At 37.7% G+C, this 22,017-nt stretch overlaps 1 protein-coding gene across 4 annotated transcripts in view; it reads left to right on the forward strand.

The window, feature by feature from the left end:
- The window catches only part of LOC124125516, a 138,000-nt gene that overhangs the window by 114,676 nt on the left and 1,307 nt on the right, over positions 1-22,017 (forward strand). For all 4 annotated transcript variants that reach the window (XM_048399818.1, XM_048399820.1, XM_048399817.1 and 1 more), the window contains 2 exons: positions 21,249-21,297; positions 21,719-21,886. In XM_048399818.1, the coding sequence (XP_048255775.1) occupies positions 21,249-21,297; positions 21,719-21,886 (217 nt within the window). The remainder of the gene's footprint in view (positions 1-21,248; positions 21,298-21,718; positions 21,887-22,017) is intronic.

Here is a 22,017-nt window from a genome sequence, read left to right on the forward strand (position 1 = left end):
CCGTACGTAATTTACGCCGACTTCGAAGCGCTTATCAAACCCATAGAAAATACCGAACGCAATAATACTGATAATAGTTTTACGTACAAAACTCAAGAACATATTCCTTGTGGGTTTGGATATATAGTTGTAAGGTATGATGGGAAAACAAACCCGCCCGTGATTTACAGAGGTCCCGATGCAGCGGGAAAGTTCCTAGAATATCTACAAAATGAAGAGAGAATAATCAGGGAAAAATTATCGTGTAAGATACCCATGCGTATGACGAGGGATGATTGGAGTGCCTATAAGAAGTCAACGAGTTGTCACGTTTGTAATAAACCCCTAGATGGGGATTCCGTAAGAGATCATTGTCACGTCACGGGTAATTATCGGGGAGCCGCTCATAATGAGTGTAACTTGAAACTAAAAATGAATGCTCAAACAATACCCATCCCCGTTGTGTTTCATAACCTTAGAGGATACGATTCACATCTCATTATGCAAGCTATCTCGAAGACCGACGGCGGTTTAACGTGCATTCCTAACAATATGGAAAAATACATATCGTTCTCGTTGACTAAACCTATACATTATAGGGACAAGGATGGGAAATCTAGAACAAAGCAAAGTAATGGGCTTAGATTCATAGACTCCGTACAGTTTCTGTTATCTTCCCTGGACAATTTAGCTAATGCGAACAATCCCGATGACTTCGCGATAACAAATAAATATACCGATAAGATAACACGTCATTTGTTGCTGAGAAAAGGTGTATATCCTTACGAATATATGGATGATTGGTCTAGATTCGAAGAAACTGAATTACCACCCCTCGAATCATTCTATAGTAACTTAACAGAATCTAGAATAACAGATGCCGATTATGAACACGCTCTGACGGTCTGGGATAAATTAGGTTGTAAGAATTTAGGCGATTATCACGATCTGTACTTAAAAACCGATGTACTGTTACTCGCCGATATATTCGAGATATTTAGAAAGACGTGTTTCAAACAATATGGCTTGGACCCGGCATGGTACTATTCCAGTCCCGGACTATCGTGGGATGCATTGTTGAAGAAGACCGGCGTAGAACTAAAACTACTCACAGATTACGATATGCACTTGTTTATTGAGAAAGGATTAAGAGGTGGTATATCGATGGCAGCTAAAAGGTATTCTAAGGCTAATAATAAATTAGTGGAAGGATACGATCCCAGTAAACCCGACACCCACATATTATATCTCGACGCTAACAATTTGTACGGATGGGCTATGAGTCAACCTTTACCCACTGGTGGTTTTGAATGGGTCGATGATATCGATAATATCAATGTGAATGATATCGAAGTGAATAAAGGGTACATACTAGAAGTTGACTTGGAATATCCAAGTTCGTTACATAAAGATCATAACAGTTATCCGCTAGCTCCCGAAAGATTAATGGTGAATAAAGATTGGATGTCCGAATATCAACGCTCCTTGATGGGTAATAGTAGGTTAGCTAACGTAGAAAAACTCGTACCAAATTTGATGGATAAGACAAAATATATAGTTCACTACAGAAATCTCCAGTTGTATCTATCGTTAGGTATGAAACTTAAGAAAATACACAGAGTTCTAAAGTTCGATCAAAGCCCTTGGATGGAGCCCTATATAAGGTTGAACACAGATTTAAGAAAGATAGCTACCAGCGATTTCGAAAAGAATCTATATAAGCTCATGAATAACTCGGTATTTGGTAAAACTATGGAGAATCTAAGGAAGCGTGTTGATGTTAAATTAGTCAGATCTAATGAGGAAGAAAGACTCAGGAAACTTATAGCCAGTCCGGCTTTTAACAGAAGCAAGATATTTGATAACGACTTAGCCGCGTTGCATATGCAGAAGAGTAATATAAAATTCAACAGACCGGTGTATGTCGGTATGAGTATTCTCGACTTGTCAAAACACTTAATGTATGACTTTTATTACAACGAACTTAAGAAGCAATACGGTGATAGATGCGAGGTGTTATATACCGACACAGATTCTTTGTTGATGGAAATACAAACCGAGGATGTGTATAAAGATATGGCAGAAAAATAGATATGTACGACACGAGCGATTACCCTAAAGATAATCCACTGCACAGTGTAGTAAATAAAAAGGTGTTAGGTAAGATGAAGGATGAATGTGCTGGGACCCCTATAGCGGAGTATGTGGGATTAAGACCTAAGATGTATTCTATAAAGAAGTCCGATAATGGAGAGATAAGAAAAGCTAAGGGCGTTAAGAAGTATGTTGTAAAAAAGCATATCAAACACGAACAGTATAAAGAATCATTATTCAACGGTAGAACGTTCAAACACGAGATGAACTCTTTAAGAAGTTACGATCATAGGATATATGGATTAAGAATGAACAAGACATCATTATCCCCCTTAGATACAAAGAGATGGATTGATAATGATGGTGTAAATACCTATGCTTATGGTTATGGTGGTAATACCGTACCATCGGGAACTATGAACAACTCTTCTCGTACAAATGCCCTACCCGGTCCATCTTGAAGATAATAAAGAATGGGCTCTCCTTCTTTCGTAACCAATCGACTAATGTTATACGTCTTAAGGGACCATATGGGATCGGTTGCGCGACGTAGGCCTCCTTCGAGTTCACCTGCCTGGTATAAATATCTTACCCTTACTCTATCCGGAAGTTTTCGTTCTTTGCCTCTCCTCGGTGCTGAAGATTCGGAAGTCACGGATTTCATTTTAATAGCATGGGATGGTTTCTTCCCTATTAATCTCGTTACTTCATTATTCAGCGCTGATACAACGGCTGATAATCGTGTCACCCATTCGGTTGATCTCAATCGCTCGGATTTCATTTCGATCCCATACTGATAGCCAAACAAACGTTCCGCTAATGTCCTGTTAAATCTTTCGACGATAGCTTGACTGCGGTGGGCCTCTCTTTCACCACGGACGATTTTGACATCGTTCTTTGTTAACAGTTTAGTTACCGATCCCATAAACTCGCGACCGGGATCTACTTGAAATAGCTTAGGCCATTTTAGCGGTCCGCGTTTATATATGCGACTCAGTGCATTAGCTACCTCTGTTGATTCTTTCGAGGTTAATGGCTCAGCCTCTTTGTATCGACTAGCCACATCCACTACGGTTAAAGCGTATTTATACGTTTTGCGTTTTACCTTATCGTGGGGAAGAAACAAGAGGTCAGCCTGATGAACTTCATTCGTTGTAAAAATATCAAACTTCTTCTTCGGTATATAACGCGGTGCCGGTAAATATATTTGCCACATCGCTTGTTTCTTTAACCAATCCTTGGCCACATCTTTAGATACCTTAGCCGTGGTGGCTAATTTTTTTATTGCTCCTACACCTTTCCAATATCCTCGTGGGCTATAGTAAATTTTATCCATTATTAATTAATATTGATATTTCTTTTAAAACGACTTTCGTTGAATCACATCATCATTTTTATACTAATAGAAGCAATGATTGGCCCCAGGTATTGGTGAGCTAGAGTCAATTTAACTTAATCTTATGACTATCATTAAATCGCATCATCATTTTGGCATAAAAAAATCCTCCTGTAGTAGCAGTATAGGTATACGAATCCGGCTCCAGTGGAAGTGGTCCAGAACCCCTATTACCTATACTACTCATACAAATAAAGCCTGAAGCTTCCGACAGAAGAATTACTCAACGAGGCCTGGGAAACTCAGTTTTGTACAATTTTCTATTATTGGTAAACTCTATAAGTAAATCACTGGAGGAATTTGAGGTCGTTCGACATATAACATTACTTCGGTGTAGTAATATTTTCACCTGCATTTTCATATAATTAATAAGACTTATAAAAAATTAAAAGCTACATGCTTATTTTCTTAATTCTTAAGAGGAAAATCACCTCAATATGCATTTGTTTTCATTCAATAAATTGAAACCTTTCATTTTTCTGTAACTTACGTCAAATGTATTTAACATAAGGTGAACGAAGTCGTCTCCGGGCAGCTGCGGTTCCCTCCATCTTCCCACATCAACATGCACCGGTACATCAACACTACCAACTCGACCAAAGAGGGCACATCAACTCCGTGAAGAAGAAGCCGACAGAGCTACATGGAATGTGTCGTCGGAGGTGGAAATCGGTATTGGAGAGGATTGTGATATCACAAGCCCAAGTAGCTTGAATGAGCCTCTTCAAACATGTCAAAGTACCAGTAACTCTCAGTCTGCTCAGTGCAGTTTGTTAGAAAGTTGTTCCATAGAAACCTAGATCAATAATCCCAAAGCTGTTTTGTACTTTGCTGGTTTCCAAGATTATGACCATTTCATGTTTTTCTTTCACTCGCTTGGTCCAGCAGTTTTTGAACTGAACTATCAGTGTGAACTCTTGCACCCAAAAGACCAATTGTTTTTAACTCTTAATGAAATTAAGACAGGCCAAGGATGACATAGAATTAAGTTTCTTGTTTGGCATATCATCATCCACTGTTTCCCAAATTGTTATAACATGGATCAATTTTTTATATTTCCAACTGAAGGAACTACAGATATGGCCATCAAGAGCAACTGTTGATGATCACATGCCAACAGATTTCGGTAAGAAGTTTAAAAACACTAGAGTCATTTTGGATGCAACAGAGAAATCAATAAAGAAGCCATCTCATGTTGATGCTCAGAGCATGACATGGTCTAGCTATAAACATCAAAACACATTGAAAACCATGATCGGTTGCACACCCAGGGGGGGCAGTCTCATTTATTTGCGAATCTTTTGGGGGGTCTGCAAGTGACAGACAGATCATAGAACAGTCTCCTTTACTTAACCCATCACATGGTATGTTTGAAAAACAGGATAGCATTATGGCTGACAGGGGCATTATGGTTCAAGACTTATTTGCAGCCCAAGATGTTCAAGTAAACACCCCAACTATGTTAAAAGGCAAGTCACAGTTAGAACCAGAAGATGTTGTTAAGGATAGAAGAATTGCTTCTAAAAGAATCCATGTTGAACGTATAATTGGTCTGAGTAAGACTTTCAAAATTCTGAAAAAACATCTTCCACCAAGTAAAGTAGTACTTGGATCGCGGATTGTTTATGTTTGTTTTGCTATTTCAAATTTCAGAAATTTCATTGTAAATGAATTTGCTTGAAGCATCTCTTTGTGATAACTGTGACTAAAAATTTGTAGTAGTAGTAGAATTTTATTCAGTAGTGTTAGTGATTGAGAATTGTTTTACACCGCTTTTAGCAATATTCCAGCAATATCTTGACGGGGGACACCAGAAATGAGCTTCAACCATGGTACAAATGTCGGGAATTGAACCCGGGTCTTCAGTGTGACAAGCGAACGCTTTAACCACAAGGCCGCCCCACTGCCTTATACAGTAGTAATAAAATCAGTATGGTCACATGGCCTATAGTACAGTTTTCCATAATAATAAGTGGTCATGTGAGAGCTCGTAATTTGAAAACATGTTTCATATACAGAGCAACAGATTTATGGAGATGTACATTTCTTGTATTTAGCTAATTGACCACTGAATGAGTGTTGTTAAAGCTATGAAAAGGTAAATACCTTATTCTAATCACAGAGTACCTAGGGCATATAAACATAATATGATACTCCTCTTCAACAAAATCTAAATGACAATATAGTATTAGTTACCTACATTTTCACATTTATAGAGCTGAACTAAATTATTTAAGGCTTTAAATTGTGACTGGTGGTGTTGAAAATTCAATTTGTAAGGTAAAGTCTAACAATACCTAATATGATGTGTTTTATTGATAAATTAATAATTGAAATAGCATTAGTCAAAAGGACTGATTAAGAAAAAAATGAGTTGTATTGAATCATTGTATAATCAATGTTAGTGTTGTAGCAATCAAGAAGTGAGAATGTGAAACTACTGAAACTATAACAATGAGTGTACATAATCAATACTATGGACAATCACTTCTGTGATATATATAGTCCTACATTGTCTGAAAGTTACTTCATTATTTGCACCAACATTTTCAAAAGTTGAATCATTTCAATCAAACATATGTCATTTTTAGTCAACAAGACAGTTTTTAACTACGAAGAACAGCAATGGGCTCACAATATTTCAGTTATTTGAGGCTTATCCCACTGAAAACATATTCATACAAGGCTAACCTTACATTTGTACTGGCTTCTGGCTGTCAACGGAGTGTGAAAATCTCCTCACGACTCAAAAAGTTTATGGAGTGTAACGTGTGACACAAGCATGTCATATTAAAATGTGAATCTCTCTTGTGTCAAAGAAATTGCTTCTTTTCATTAGTTATTTATGCATATGGTAAGCTTTGAAATGAAGGTGACATGCTGTCATTTTTGTTGGGTGGTATAACCATATTTAGTCAAAACAATTGATTGGCAAGCCAAAACCACAATATTTTAACTTTGCCAATGACTTGTAATAGCAGATTATTATTTCTAACTCTGTGTACTGTAGTTACACCTGAGCTCAATGTACCGCTCCACTGATGCTCTTACAATGTGTATGTACATCGTGGTAACAGGTTCTAAACCTGTTCCATGAAATCTGGAGGAAATAAAAAATCTCTCTCTTGAGTGTCTGAATAAATATATGTGTATATATGGAACATCATTGGAGTACTGTGTATATTCTTCAAATGGAATCTTCATGAATCTTCAACTTCACACTAAACTGTCTTAATGGTAGCTAAATCATATTGGACATGTGCATGATTTACAATTCAAATTGCTTATTCATTGCAAATATAGATCAAGGCACAGAATATGCATGCTGTATGCACAGTATAATAATTTGTATTAATTTAACATATGATGTTGACATGAGCATGTGAAACAAATTGAAATTTGGAAAAGATGTGAACTTATTTGGATTTATTTTTTTTAATTGATACAGAATTTACACCCAAGCATAAAATGATACTTTAGTTATAAAGACTGACGAACAGTCACCATTTGTCACAATAAGTTTCCAAAATGTTGATTTGACGCTGGAGACCAATTACCGAATAAGAGAAAAGACAATCATCAACAAAATGTCCAAGGAAGATTTCTATTAGATCTGGATATAACTGTATGACATTTTTAGATTTTGAGTTAATTTCAAGAATAAGACAACCTGAATGTGCTTTATACACAAACACAAACTCCCAATGGGAATCAAACATACATGTAAGGTTATTACCATTGGTACATACACAAGCTCGGACTCATAAATGCCTTAATGATGTTTCCAGGGGTAAAAAACATGATTTACAATGTAGAAGCAATGTATGGTCTTAGATGTTTGGTATAGAACAGTTCAAGTTTTGGAATTAATGAGTACTGACAGAAATCTTTATCAACACTGACCTTTTCTACAAACATGTCACAGAATGTGTAAACAACAAAATAGCAAAATTGACGCTTTGCTAAGTACACCTGTCCCTGTACCTGACAGTAGTAGTGACTGCTGGGATTTAAACAAATCTGATTGTTTACATTGTAATGAAGATATGGAAAATGTTTACCAGGTCCTTCCAGCATATGGACATTTCACCTCCACCAAGTTATCAGCATCAATAATGGCATCTGGCGTAGCACCCAGATAGGGTTCAGAACAGGAAACAAATAGACCTGCCTTTTTTGTTTTGATATTGTACATGGACTCAAATTTTGAAAGTGCTCTTTTCTCATACTGCTTTCCATGAATTACAGGCTTACATGATAATATTTTTGTGGACACAATTGATTTACATAACTCCTTATTTCTTCGGTTGGTCATTTTGCTCACTTCACCAAACCTTGAGGCTGTGAGGTGCCACTTTCTTTGTGTGTGCCACACTGGGCTCCGGGACTGGTCTTGCGTTGCTGCCTCAATATCTTTCGCAGATTCCTCAGTTACCTGTAAAGAAAAACAAAAGTCAAGACATGAAAGAGATGTCCCAAACAATATTTTTTCACATAGTTTGTTTTACATGTCAGTAATCTGAAAAATACCTAATATACAAGTCTATTTTTCTGTTACAAGGGAACTAATCTGCTTGATCATGATTAGGCATTTTCAAAATTAGTTAATTGCATTTTACAAATGACTCATTAACCCTCATGGTGCCTGGACGTCAGTCAGCCTGCAAACCGCTCAGTGCCGCACTGTGCTGACGTCGCGGTTACAAAAACGTATACATTGTATCAAAAGTGTTGCAACGTCTTTATTTCTTCACACAATGTAACCAAATTGTATAACATGCAACTCGAGTTGATTGTCTTTCCAACAGTATCTAGAGTCACCAAATCCAAAAGATCTATGCACTGCCCAGCCATCGATAAAAGTGCTGGTATTATAAGTTTCCTACTTTTCCACATTAATCGTAATATGGACGCACCCGAATATGGCAAGCAAAGTCAAGTAAGCGCCCTTGTTTGAAATCTAAATGACCAATAATTCATATCATTAGCAAGTACATGTCCTTACAGTGATAGACATATGATATTTATGTTGAAGTACACATTCACTGAGAATTTTCCGTGAGTTATATTTACCGATAAAAAATCCCGATGAAATTGTGCGTGTTTTTGACATCAAAACAAAATTGACGGAAGTGATCGTGATTAATTCATACGCAGACTGTTTCAAATATTATGTCACAAAACGAATGACAGTTTGGAATGTATATCTTGAAGAAATCCCGGTTATGTCCATGTATGTTTCAATGACCGTGCTCTTTAATAGTGATAAAAACAACTTCGGGGTAATTGACATCGTACATTTTTAAAGGACAAAATGTGAAAGATCGCTAAACAGCCCTAACAATACTCAAATTGACATCGCTCAATATCGGGCATCATAATTATTTCTTAACAATTAACAAGATTATACTAACGTAATACCACCCAAGAGTAAGTACATGTAGATTCAATCAAAATTGTTGAAACGTTTTCATGGGCAGCAAATCTATTCAACAAACCTATTTTCGATCACTAGCAACTCGGGCGCCATATGTCATTGTTTCACTATGACCACCAGAAAACGTATACATCCTCGTATCAGCTCATGTTTCGCACATGGCTGCCTAACTTAGACCTTTGCTCAAAATATACTTGTATGGCCAGTCCATGAAATATTACATTTATTTATTCATTTAGAAGTGCATTTACACCTAGCTAGGTATGTACATGTACATTTAAGGACATATGTGATAGTTTATTTCCACTAGTTTCCCATTCCATCCCATTCTACTAAAGGAAAAGTTTGAAATAGATAATGATCGTAGGTCAATGAAAGTAATGGAATTATTTGTCATAAAAGGAAAAATATATTCTTGGTATTGAACTTCGAAAAGTTAACCAGCTAATCTATAATAAAAATGGTTTATTATGTCTTTCCTTTTTTCTTAATTTTGGCCTAGCTAAACTACAACTTGGAGGGAAGATATACAAATTAAAATGGTGGAAAAAAACACCCCACAAGAATGCATTTATTTTGCTCTTAGACAAATATTTATTTAAAAAGAAATCTATTTCATACTTAGGATACAAAACAAAGTAGAATCTAATTACTACTATGTCACTTGTCGAAGTATTTGGTAATTTAGATAATGCAGAGTGAAAAAAAGACATAAATATAACTATATAAAACATCAAAACGAAATCACATTCACACTGAAAACTCTTTGTCTTTCAGAAATTGATTATCTATATATTGTGAGTAGATCTAATTACTTTTACTGTTTATGTTATAAATTGAACCATTCGAGATTCCAATAGATGAAGCTAAAATATTAAAAATCTAGGTTGTTTAATATTGGTCCATTTTGACAGCTTTCTCACTGTACTCAACTAAATGCACATTATTTTTTTTGGAATATCAAGCCTTCAAACAGATATGAAAAGCACATGTCAACATACCAAAATTAGAAAACTGCGCCAAATATTCTAACACTGTTAGACAAATGATAAGCGGTCTCATTCACTCGTCGGTCGCCGTAGACATTTTCCAATCGTGATGTACTAGGTATGCTTTCTGGTCCAGTCAAAGAGAATATTGTTATTTGGAAAATGAAACCACGTGTATCCATTATACTACCACAACATTAGATCAGCTGTTTCATGTGACGTCATCAACGTCACAACACGCGAGGTCACAGCAGCGGGAAATCACCGACCGTCTATTAGCCTATTTAAATAAAATTGCAGATTGTAACGAAATAAAATTAATTTTACTCATTGCTGACATTTCAGATGACATATCAAATAAGAGTTGAAGACTTGCAATAGATTATCATACGTTAATCGAGAGTACAGTGTACATAAATAATTTGTAAATCTAATATTAATTTTTGATCTAATATCCATGGCGGAATGTTTGAAAACGAGCTATATTACATTCCATTTTCTGAAGAGATTAGTAATGTGTATTTGATGATATATATGCATACACAATTGGTTATCAATTATCTTCTACAATCACAGCATGTACCATGTACATTAGACTCATGGAAAATACTATTTCAGCAAACCAATCACAGCGCCATTATCACAGTTTCCATGAAAGGAAAAACAAATCAAAATCGAACTTAACAGCACAGCGTATCCATAAGCGGTTAATCCAAATACAAACAGGTATTGATGTCATCATTGTAGAAGTTATGTTGATGTTTTCAGTAGTTGCATTATGTTTGTATCGCGTGTACCATCGACAGAAACGGGGGCCGCGCTACCACATGTGGAACCGACCTTGACACAATTTGTTTACAATATGGCGTCGACTCACGTTAGATGTCGTGGCCACACTTTTGAAATCTTCATTTGCGACAAAATGTGAAACAGTTAGGGCAAGTCACTCACAAGGTCAGGTAGTTTGAGCAATCACACATGACTCTTAGTCATTTCATATGAAAGAAAGAAGCAGTTATTTGTCTGAACGGGAGAGTATGTAGGACAACCGGTAAACAAGAAATCGCGGCACAGATATGATGCGAATGTGCCCTGTCGATCACTTCGGGCTTGGCCATTCAATGTTTAGGTTTTGATCATTAACCTTCTGCCCATAAATATACACTATACCAACTTAATATTAACGATTATAGCTATCTTTCCATATCTTTGATTTGAATATTTTCTGTAAATCAGCATCATAAACAAAAAGACAATCTGCACTGTCGGTTGGTATGTAGCGCCGTGCTAAATCGCCATGACACACAGTCGATAAACATATGCAATACTTGAACAAAAAACTTCTGTGGCCGACTCTACGTTAGTACTCTTACGCCAATAACTGTACAGTGGGGACTAGTAAACCTTTCTGACCAGTCCGATCAGATTTCTTTTTCAAATTGGCTGTCTGTTATAATAATAGTAACGTGTATGTGACATGGGTGCATAATAAAAAAATGCCTTCATTCACATGAAGTTCAACATGGCAGAAAAAGGCCTAGAAGAGCGGTAACCACATTACTAATCTCGCCATATTTCGCAATCCGTAGCACTGCATAAAATATGAGTTACACGATATTAACGTTGAGATGATAAGGGTGATGATGGTCATAAATTCATTCAATGAACGTCATAAATGTAATGGAAATATACACTGTTGTTTTCTCATGTGTACCGACAATTCTGCCATTACTGATAGTCGATAAAAATATACAAAACGTGTAAATAAACTTGTTCATAAAGGAGTGAACAGAATTGTATTTACGTGAATAAGTATACAGTTGGGAAAAATAGGTCTTTCTGACCACTCAGGTCATATTTTTTTTTATGAACAAGGATTTTGTCTGAAAATATTTACGTGTTTGTGACATGGGTGCATAATCAAAATTCGCCGTCATTCGCTTGGTGTTCAAACATGGCAGAAAAAGGCAGAGAAGAGCGGTAGCCACTTTACTAATCTCGCAATATTTCGCAATCCGTAGCATTTAGGTATAAAGTATGATCATGAGTTACACGATGTTAAAGCTAAGATGATTGGGGTGATGATGTTATAGTTTTGACTTTGCGCACTCAGTGTTAAATATCAAAATTCACAGTTTAAAAAGGGCATTTTCTCGGGACCATAAATGGTCCCCTGGCACTATGCGGGTGTGGGACCATATATGGTCCCGTGGCACCAAGAGGTATATCACACAACCCCAAACAGTAAGATGTTGCTATGTTTCCTCACAAGCTATGATTTTAACTGTGTATTACAAAGATCAAATCTGAAAGACTTTAGGTTTTAAAGAAATTTACATGTACATGTATTATACAACAGAATTTCCAGTGTTGTGTACCTTCATGGCATGTCAACCATGTACTCTGTAAATGGCTGTTTAAGATAGTGATGGTCTTCAGCAGCTGTCTGGACATCAGCCTTTGGGTGAAGATATCTTAGGGCGATATTATGAGATGACTGAGCAGTAGTTTGTCATCATGTTGCGCACATGATCATTATAGCCACTCATCTGTCTGTATTTATGTGGCCTTGGATCTTCCAGCATATGCTGTGACCATTTTCTTTTTGATGGCAGTTCTGCAGCTGTTACGGGTGATCCTGAATACAATATTTTGATACTACATTGCCAGAATAATCCTGTTCAAAACAACACTTATACAAATATTTAAAAACTTTTTCCACTCCAATATCCAACACATAAGTATTTAGTCATATAAAGTTTCTCTTTTATATACAAAATCATAAACCATCATAACTTTTCTACGGCATTTAGAAGTGATACACATAAGGAAGAGAATATATGGATGTCAACTTCTATATAATGAGGAACCCCCCTTAACCTCATAATAAAGAAGTTGACATCCATATATGCTCTTCCTCATCATAACCTTGTAGTTGAGTCCTGGGTATGATATTTCCTTGGCTGTAATATGACCTACCTTTGTACGATATTTTGGGCTTGTGGAACAACTGCAAGATTTCCGTACAGCTCTTTCCAACTTGCACACTGCCAGTTGAGATGAAATGCTCCAACATCAACAGCACCACAGCGATGTGCTTACAGGTTGAATGTGGTCCTTTCCCTGCAGGACACTCGCAGTGGGAGTTGACTGGCTCCCCGGTCTTCTCCACCTTCAGCTTGTAATTGTATGTGACCTAGGATAGAGTGAGTGAGTACGTATGTTTATGCACCACTTTTAGCAATATTCCAGCTCTTTCACAGCTAGAGACACCAGAAATGGGCTTCACACATTGAACCCTTTTAGGGAATCAAAACCTGGCCCTTCAGCAAGACGAGTAAACACTTAGACCACTAGGCTACCCCCATTAACCCAAGCATAGAAGTCATGCATAAAATGTGATGTATGTGCAATTTAATTTCCCATTAATAAATTCGCTTTCAATCAGTTTGGTGTCAAGAAATGTATTTTGGATTAGCATCATCTTTGAGTACAAATTTCATTATAATTTAAAAAGGTTTTATTTTATTTTTTTATTTTAGGGTGTGTAAATATTTTACCTTGTTTTTCATAGATGCACTGACGATGCCACTTAAGTATACATCAGTAGATGCACGTATGTGAACACTGCATGCCAGCACCCTGTCCCCCTCAAACATCAGATAACCTTTCTCTATGGCCTTGATATCATGGGCAGCTTGGTTGTCTCCTGCCATACGGTAGATGAAGTAACCCTCAATGGTTTCTTTGGAAATGGGAGGCAGCAGTTGACGATGGGAAGGCATCAGCTGTTGAAATCCTGACACTGGCCATGATGTATCTTCTGGACGTGGGATGGAGACAGATGGCCCAACAAAATCATCATTTCTGTCATAAGATTCAAGTCTGAAATGAAAATTAAATATATTTTAATTTGTGCAACTACTATTTCAGATTTGCATTAGTGCATAATATTATAGGTAAATAATTCATATCATTATCACTATGACTAATATATCTCATAAATGACATGCATCAATCACGAATAAGCAATGAAACCTGTACGATTAAACTATGTTTGATAACACGTGTGTGTGGTGTGTGTGTGTGTAAGTGTGTGTGTGTGTGTGTGTGTGTGTGTGTGTAAGTGTGTGTGAGAGAGTGAGAGAATATATATTCTCACCCCTTCCCTCCTTTAATTTCTTTTTTGGGAAAAATATTTTCATTTCGACAAGGATATTGATGAAGGCAAACTTCCCTGTTTTATAAAATACCTAGATAAAAATATGGTAATTGTTAATGTGACATAGACTCGACAAGTTTCAGTAATCATTTCATGGACACAGAAATGTCATTTAGCACTGCACTGTACACCTATCATAAGTCATTCAGAATTTTGGGGCCCATATCATGACGAAAAGGAAGAGTAAAATTTTAATATGACACTATAATTTGACAAACATCTATATTTTGTGAATACAACAGGTTTCAAAGTTGTATAATCCTTCTGGGTTTTAATGTCGACTTGCAAGAATTATGGGAAAATCTTCCACCCGAAACACCCATCCTAAAGTAATATGTCCAATGCATTGACGCTCAATCCTTTTAATTATTTTTTTAAACAAATCTTGACGGATACGGGCGGAAGTCGTACCGAATTTTTGTTGAGAACTAAGTGTCAAAACACTGCTGATCATATTCATAAAAATCCCCGCTAAACTACAAAAGCAATCGGGTGTTCGAAAACAGGTGACGTCTCTGGAGTGCGGTGAATGTTAACAGACGACGCAATGGAGACTGCGCCTTTTGTCGAGGATTTATATAATCTGAGACTGGGAGCCACAGTTAGTACTTTGGTTATAGGTGACTATACAGTAGGTCATGGTTTAATGGAAGGCAACAACTGAAATATATCGATAGTTGATTTCGTCAGTCACAGAAAGCCTGACAGTGACAGAGATGGCGCTTATTTGACAGGCAAGAAAAGGGCCTAGTAGAAATTGCGGTGCATATCGCAGATTATGAATGTAAGCATACTTGATAACTAAAAAAATGGGTTACATACCTCTCGATCAGTTCAAGTTTCCTTCCAGCTGTCGAAGCTTTTCGTTGAAAGAGCACACATTTGAGTTTTGGCACGGACCATAGCAGGTATACTCGGACCCCATGGTACCGCGGCATTTGAGATTTCCGGTAGTTCACGCGGGACACGCCTCTTAGCGGCTGTCTATTAATGCTAATCAGTAACCAGGAAGTGCTCACTTCGTAAACAATTTCAATTTCCTCGGAATGTGAAATTTTGCTGTAAGTAAGGAGTTATTAATCCGTTGATACATATTTCTGGCATCTGTTGTAATAATGCCTTACCCCCATCTATCAATGGCTAACGATATAACCCGCAGTTCCCCAAGTAAACTTTCTCTATCAACCTGAACTAGATTATCTGCATATTCATGACGACTAATGAGGTAACGGAAGTTACGTAGTCCGCACATTTTTTCCCGCTCTGTGCCCAGAATCTATTGGGAGATCATAAGGGCCATAATGCCAAACTTAGAAATACGTTCTTCACTAGTAACCAAAAGATAAATACATACTTTGGGCATACTAGGAGTGCTTTTTATATATTTATTGTTGACTTTTAACATTTTTCCATTTTGTGACAAATTATTGTCATCCAATTTTTTTTAAACAATCTTAAAATATCATTTCTGATATTTTGATGTTGACTTATAAAAATATTTTTCTCTTACATTTCGGTAAATATGCATTGAATACCTATTGCTGATAACACATTTAGAATTTTACTTGTGCTTTCTTTGCACTTGTCTGTACAAATCACTGATGTCTGGCATGATCATACCAAGTGGTTGGTAGAATTATGTCCTCTTTTTGTCCAATTCGGATCTCCATACACAACTTTTCTCTGTACCGCGATACGATGGAGTTCTCTCCCTTGTCAAACTGAGCGCGAGGCCCGGCTTTTACTCGGAGCTACTGACGTAAATAATGAACTTTTATAAGTAAAATATGCATTGTTTGATAACATGAATGATATCTGATACAGAGAACACGAATAAACATAAAGGTTAGTGAGTGCATTTTGTTCCGTTTAGCGTACATGACAAGTACCGCGATACCCCGAGGTTGCAGGCTACTGGCTGGCCATGTTTACATAAATTTGGCTACGGCTCTACTTGAAATTCGCGCTAAATGATTCGCAGCGCATTCCAATCGCAGAACCGTCACAGAGTATGACCACTAGTACACGCACGCCCCTGGTGGATTAGTACGGCGGTACTCCTCATTACACTTGGACTTAAAAACTCCGAAGGAGGAATAATGACAGAAACCCAACCCAACGAAACAGTGCATGGAGTTAAATTGCCCGATTTAGTTCCCTATAAAGAGTTGTGCATCCATCTTGATCAGATCAGTACAAAGGATAATATTCAACTCGAAAGTCCTTCAACTCTGCTAAGAGCTATTCCAGTAAAAGAAGAAAAATATAATAGTGGTAGAACGGAATCTTTCTCAACATTACAATATAAAAAATTAAAGCGGGGTATTATTTCAGACCTCAAAATTTCTGTATTAGATGTAAAACATCAACCTGTACATATAGGATACTTGAGTGTAACACTCCATATTACCTGATTTATCAGGCCCTGGAACACTCAGACAATGTAATACAATTGCGCTTTCTGATCTCAGAGACACAGAAGGATTCAGTAAACCCGGTACCCATGGCAAGTTATACGCTTTACTCTTACAAGATAATGTATACAAGCGGAAAGAAGTTGCATTCCCAGTTAATCTAGATTTAAACGATGTCGACGTTAGTAGACTCAATAAAAACACTTCATACAATCTTACTCGCAATGATGATAATAAATGGAGGACTATGATTGAAGCAAAAATCGAGTGGCTACTGAATATCGTCATTAACCCACCTTATGTGATGATGGGTAAGGGACATCAATTAACTAAGATAATGAATAGTGGGATTGTACTCGGGGCTTATATCCCATCAAAACGAAAAAGTGTGTTAGTCTCTCCCCTGCCAGAAAACCCAGGTCATATGTTATTGAGTCGTCCGGCAGTTAAAAATGTTAGTTTAAATTTGGTTACTGAATTCAATGATATTAAAGATAACTTGAGTGCAATACCTAATCTTTCTACGCTTATTATTGAAGTCTTGTTTGGAGATGTACCGGAAGATGCCTTTGAAATATTACCAGGTCTATCAATTAAATGGCTCAAGAAACACCAACGTCAACGTTGCAGTATTATTTATACGAGAGTATCACCCATTGCAACCCTTGAGGGGGTCCAAATTATTTAAAGTGACAACGTAATGATGCAGGAGATTCGATCAAATTCTCTTAAGACCAGTGGTATTAGTGAAGACGAGAAAAAAAAGTTCATAGAACAAGGGAGACAACAAGCGCGTCAATTATTCCGTGCCAAAACCAAAGAACTAGTTGGAGATTAAAAATAGATAGCTTCCTATCATTGGATCACATTTAAACGATTGCTTACATAAATATATAATAATGGAGAATTACAAACCAACAAAGGAAGAACTCGAAAAAGCTATCGAAGCATTTATGCTCAGAGACAAAATTATCAAATGGAGAGAATTACCACAAGGTATATATTATATCATTGATATCAAACCAACCAAATACTGACATCAATTGTTTCTTTCCAATTACCAAGAAGAGTATATAGTCTGGTCTCCTAGTAAAATGAACAAAGAACTTAGTAAAAATGTTGAATATCTCTTTGTTCAAAATAATGGTATACGTATGAGTAAAAATAATAGAGAATATTTTTATTACAATTTAGTTTAATGTCATGACGATCGTTGAATCGCATCATCATTTTTGCATAAAAAATTCCCTCTGTAGTAGTGGTATAGGTATATAAATCTGACTCCAGTAGAAGTGAGCCAGAATCCCCATTACCTATACTACTCAACAGATGCTAGCTACTCACCCACACAAGTATATAAATAGTCCCGATGTCAACTGATGCTAGCTTCTCACCCACACAAGTATATAAATAGTCCTGATGTCAACTGATGCTAGCTATTCACCCACACAAGTATATAAATAGTCCTGATGTCAACTGATGCTAGCTATTCACCCACACAAGTATATAAATAGTCCCGATGTCAACTGATGCTAGCTTCTCACCCACACAAGTATATAAATAGTCCCGATGTCAACTGATGCTGTCTCCTAGAAGCATTGGATTGAGGTTCTTGTTGTGTGATTTTGTAAAGGAGAATGACACAGACCATGTGAAGAAGTGAGTTATAGGTTAGAGTTACTTGCATCCTTTTTTGAGCGTGTGGGCTACGAAGAGCCGGTGTCTAAGTCAGAGGAGTTCAGCACACACCCCTTCCCTTCTTATACTGACAATGTATAGACAGATCTATCACTGCACACATCCAGAGCCAACAATGCTCACGATTGTCACTGGCAGAATATCTTACCATCAACGAAGACTATCAGGAGATCACTGTCTACCAAGATGCAAGTTGAGATGGCCAGGTTCAAGGACCTTGACGCTGTTAACAAGCAGATGTTAAACATCATTACCTACATCAACTGTTTTGCTGCCAGCATCAGAGACGTCATCTCTTTCCCCCCACCATCAGCCTGGCTTCCAGAATGCAGAAACATACAGCAGATTATCAACTTCAGCAAGATCCTCCCAAGTAAAGGCATGTGGCATCAAGGCGTGACTCCTCACGTGCCCCATCCCGGCAAGACAGATCAGCACGTCCCAAGGCCAACTACACCTAAACAGACCTTATGCAGCGTTGCAGTAGTCTCGACAAGATATGAGTGACTCGTCTCAAGTTCAACACATATCTCCAAATCCTGTTGTCCTTGCCTGTCTTGCGGACATTGATTGCAGGCTACTGAAATTCAACACTACCGGAACCCCTGGACCACTCAGGGGTCATCTGATGCAGTACACCAAAAATTGGAAGTCAATCACAGAATACGTCTGGCCCTCGAGGTTGTAAGAAGAGGGTACATCTACAATGTCAAAGTCTTGTGGTCCAGAAGTTAAGAAACACTCCCAGATGAGGATGATAAGCCTAGACTTACTCCTCTATCTTCATGTTCCCATTCATTCAAGGAGTCAACCTTTTCTACAATTTGCAGTCAACAGGCAGAAGTTCCAGGTCAACATTCTACCGTTTGGCATATTGATCACTCCAATGCTATTTACCCGGATTACCACCCCTGTTATCAGATTTGTTCATCTTCAGGTAGTAAGACTACAAGGCTACATCAACGACTCTCAGGACAAGTCACAGATCAAGCAGAATGCAGTCGCCTTCATTGAACTACTCGCATACCCGGGCTTCCAGGTTCACCCGGACAAGTCAGAGCAGGCATCTACTCAAGACACCATCTATATTGGGGCAATGTTTCAGCTTATCAAGGATATAGCACCTACAGAGAAAGCATACCACCAGTGCATACCACCAGCCACTCAGCTTCTAGTCAAGGGAGTCATCAGTGCATGAAAAGAGTCAGACACCACCAAGGGCTTCTCTCTCTGGTCTTCTCACTACCAAAGAAAACACATCAGAAATACACATGATAATTCATCTAAAAGTACTCAACAAGGACTATCTAGTATGCCCTCACAAGTTCCAAATGAAGTCAGTCAAAAAGCCATGGAGCTCCCCCAGATTAGGAGATTGGATGATAAGACTTACAGGATGCCTGTCTTCATGTTCCCATTCATCCAAGCTGTCAACCTTATCTTCAATTCGCAGTCAAATGGCAGAGGTCCAAGTTCAAGTTCTATCATTCGCCATATCAATCAGCCCATGGCTGATAACCACCCCTGTCATCAGGTTTGCTCATCTAAAGCTAGTAAGAATGCATGTCTACATTGACACCTACCTATCGACTGATCAAGAAGACCTCAGTGTTCGTCATTCAACTACTCTCAAGTCAGAGTTAGTCCCTACTCAAGACATTGTTCATACAGGGGCAAGATTTAAGCTTCTAAAACATTTCCTAGCACATCCAGAAGACGGATACTTAAGAGCAAGAGTAATGATTTTCAGCGCACATGACCAAACCATATGGTGGATGTCATGTCCTGGCATGCTTACATCTCTCTAGGATCTACCCTACAGAGGCAGACTGAAGTTACATCACTTACAAGCCTGGATGTACACTACCAAAGAGCTAAAACTAGATGACCTAACTCAGACTCCATCAGCTCTGCTGTCAGAACTACTTTGGTGGCTACTACGTCACAATGAGATACCAGGTATACCTCTCATATTTCCACCTCCTCTACACAGACACATCAGGTGAGGGATGGAGAGCTCACATGGATGATGTCACAGTTCAAGGGAAATGGTCAGGCCAGGATAGGAAGATGCATATCAGCTGTCTGGAGACACCTCTCGTCAGTACTAATTGCGACAGACAACACCACAGTTGCAGCCTATATACAGCATCAAGGGGGCACAAGGTCACAACTTTTGTTGAAACTTTTCTCATATTCCACACACTTGAAAAAAGTAAAAGAGAAAAAATATGAAGAAATTGAAAATGATATATTGGATTTAGAAACACAAATAAGAAGAAACCAGAAGAGCAACTGCACTTGACTTAAAATGACCTCCTCCTCAAACTGTATTCTACCATGAATGTGATGTGGAAATTATTTGAATCCGATTGGACAATCAGGTAACCTTTGATTGAGACAACCAATTTGGTGACCTCATCATATTTTTAACTCAATAAAGTGTGGTTAAATCTACAGGTAATCTAGCTCTCCATTAAAAACACAGTAAGTTTATCTTCTAATTGGACTCTTGCCAAAATACGCTGGAATTTTGTGGCTCCATTGTAGAGCCACCATTAGCTATAACAAGTTACGTCCCTTCTTTGTCCTTCCTACTGACCAACCAGATTCCATGTCTCTTATCACTTGCATTTAATTCAAACAATACGGCAAAGCTAAATCAAGACAATCTGACGATTATCAAGATCTTTGTTGTAATAAAACGGGTCTTGCCTTGCGAGGTGCATCAAATCATTTGTGCACCTTGAATAAAAACATGAAAAGATTTGGAAACTATCGGTCGACACCAAGTTGACGGTACACATGCTTTGCAAGTCCTGCAGTCATTCGAAATGTGCATAAAATGGTAGTATAACAATTCTGCTCTAAATGCTTAGTAGATTGTATTTCTGGGTGTCTTTTGGCTCCCAGACTATGTGGAAAATGTAATAGTTTCAATGATGACAGCAACTTTGATATACCTTTGAATGTCATTTTCAACTGTTGTAAGTTATTAACATCTATTTTCGTGTCACAGAAAATGTACATGGAAGAGGCTGCCATTGAATATCCATCTGATGCTGGAGGTATGTTTAGTGACAAGGCAAAGCTGGCTATGAATTATGTTTCGTGACAAGACAAACCATGAACATCTCAAAATACCTCACAGCTTTTGTGTTCATAGCTAATTTGGCTTGCAGGGTCATATATGTTAGTGTATGTTATGGTGAATTATTATTATCCAATAATATTTCAACTTGAAATCAGAACTCCTGAAATGCTTGATGAAATTGTTGCGTAGTGCTTTATCTCACTTATAAACCATCTAAATGCAAGAAATAACAGAAAAAATAAGAAAACATCGAGATATCATGTAGTGAAACAATAGAGTGTGTTGTAATAGTTGGCTACAAGATTATGATATATATATATATATAGAGAGAGAGAGAGAGAGAGTGATGTATTAAAAAGTCCAATAAAAGTGCTTGCTAATCTGCGTGTCATCAGGTGGTGTGTACTGTGAGCCTATGCATGGTGCAGGCAGGGGGTCTGCTCCTGTCTCTGCACCTCTACCCCGCTCTGCTGAGCTACCTGCTGATGGGGCTGGTACTGTTGGCACTGGTCCTGTGGCTGGGATGTGCAGCAGCAGGGAGAGGAGAGAACATGGGGAGGCAGGTGAGTAGTGCACAGTGAATCTTTGAAGTTTGAAGTTGTTGAAAGTAATATTCCAAATATTTCATGACGGCCTTTAAACAATCAAGCCAAGACCAGACATGAACAATGATCCATGCAGTTTGAACATGATG

The sequence above is a fragment of the Haliotis rufescens genome, unplaced genomic scaffold (assembly GCF_023055435.1).
Source record: "Haliotis rufescens isolate VD_foot unplaced genomic scaffold, xgHalRufe1.0.p SCAF_2, whole genome shotgun sequence".
NCBI lineage: Eukaryota > Metazoa > Mollusca > Gastropoda > Lepetellida > Haliotidae > Haliotis > Haliotis rufescens.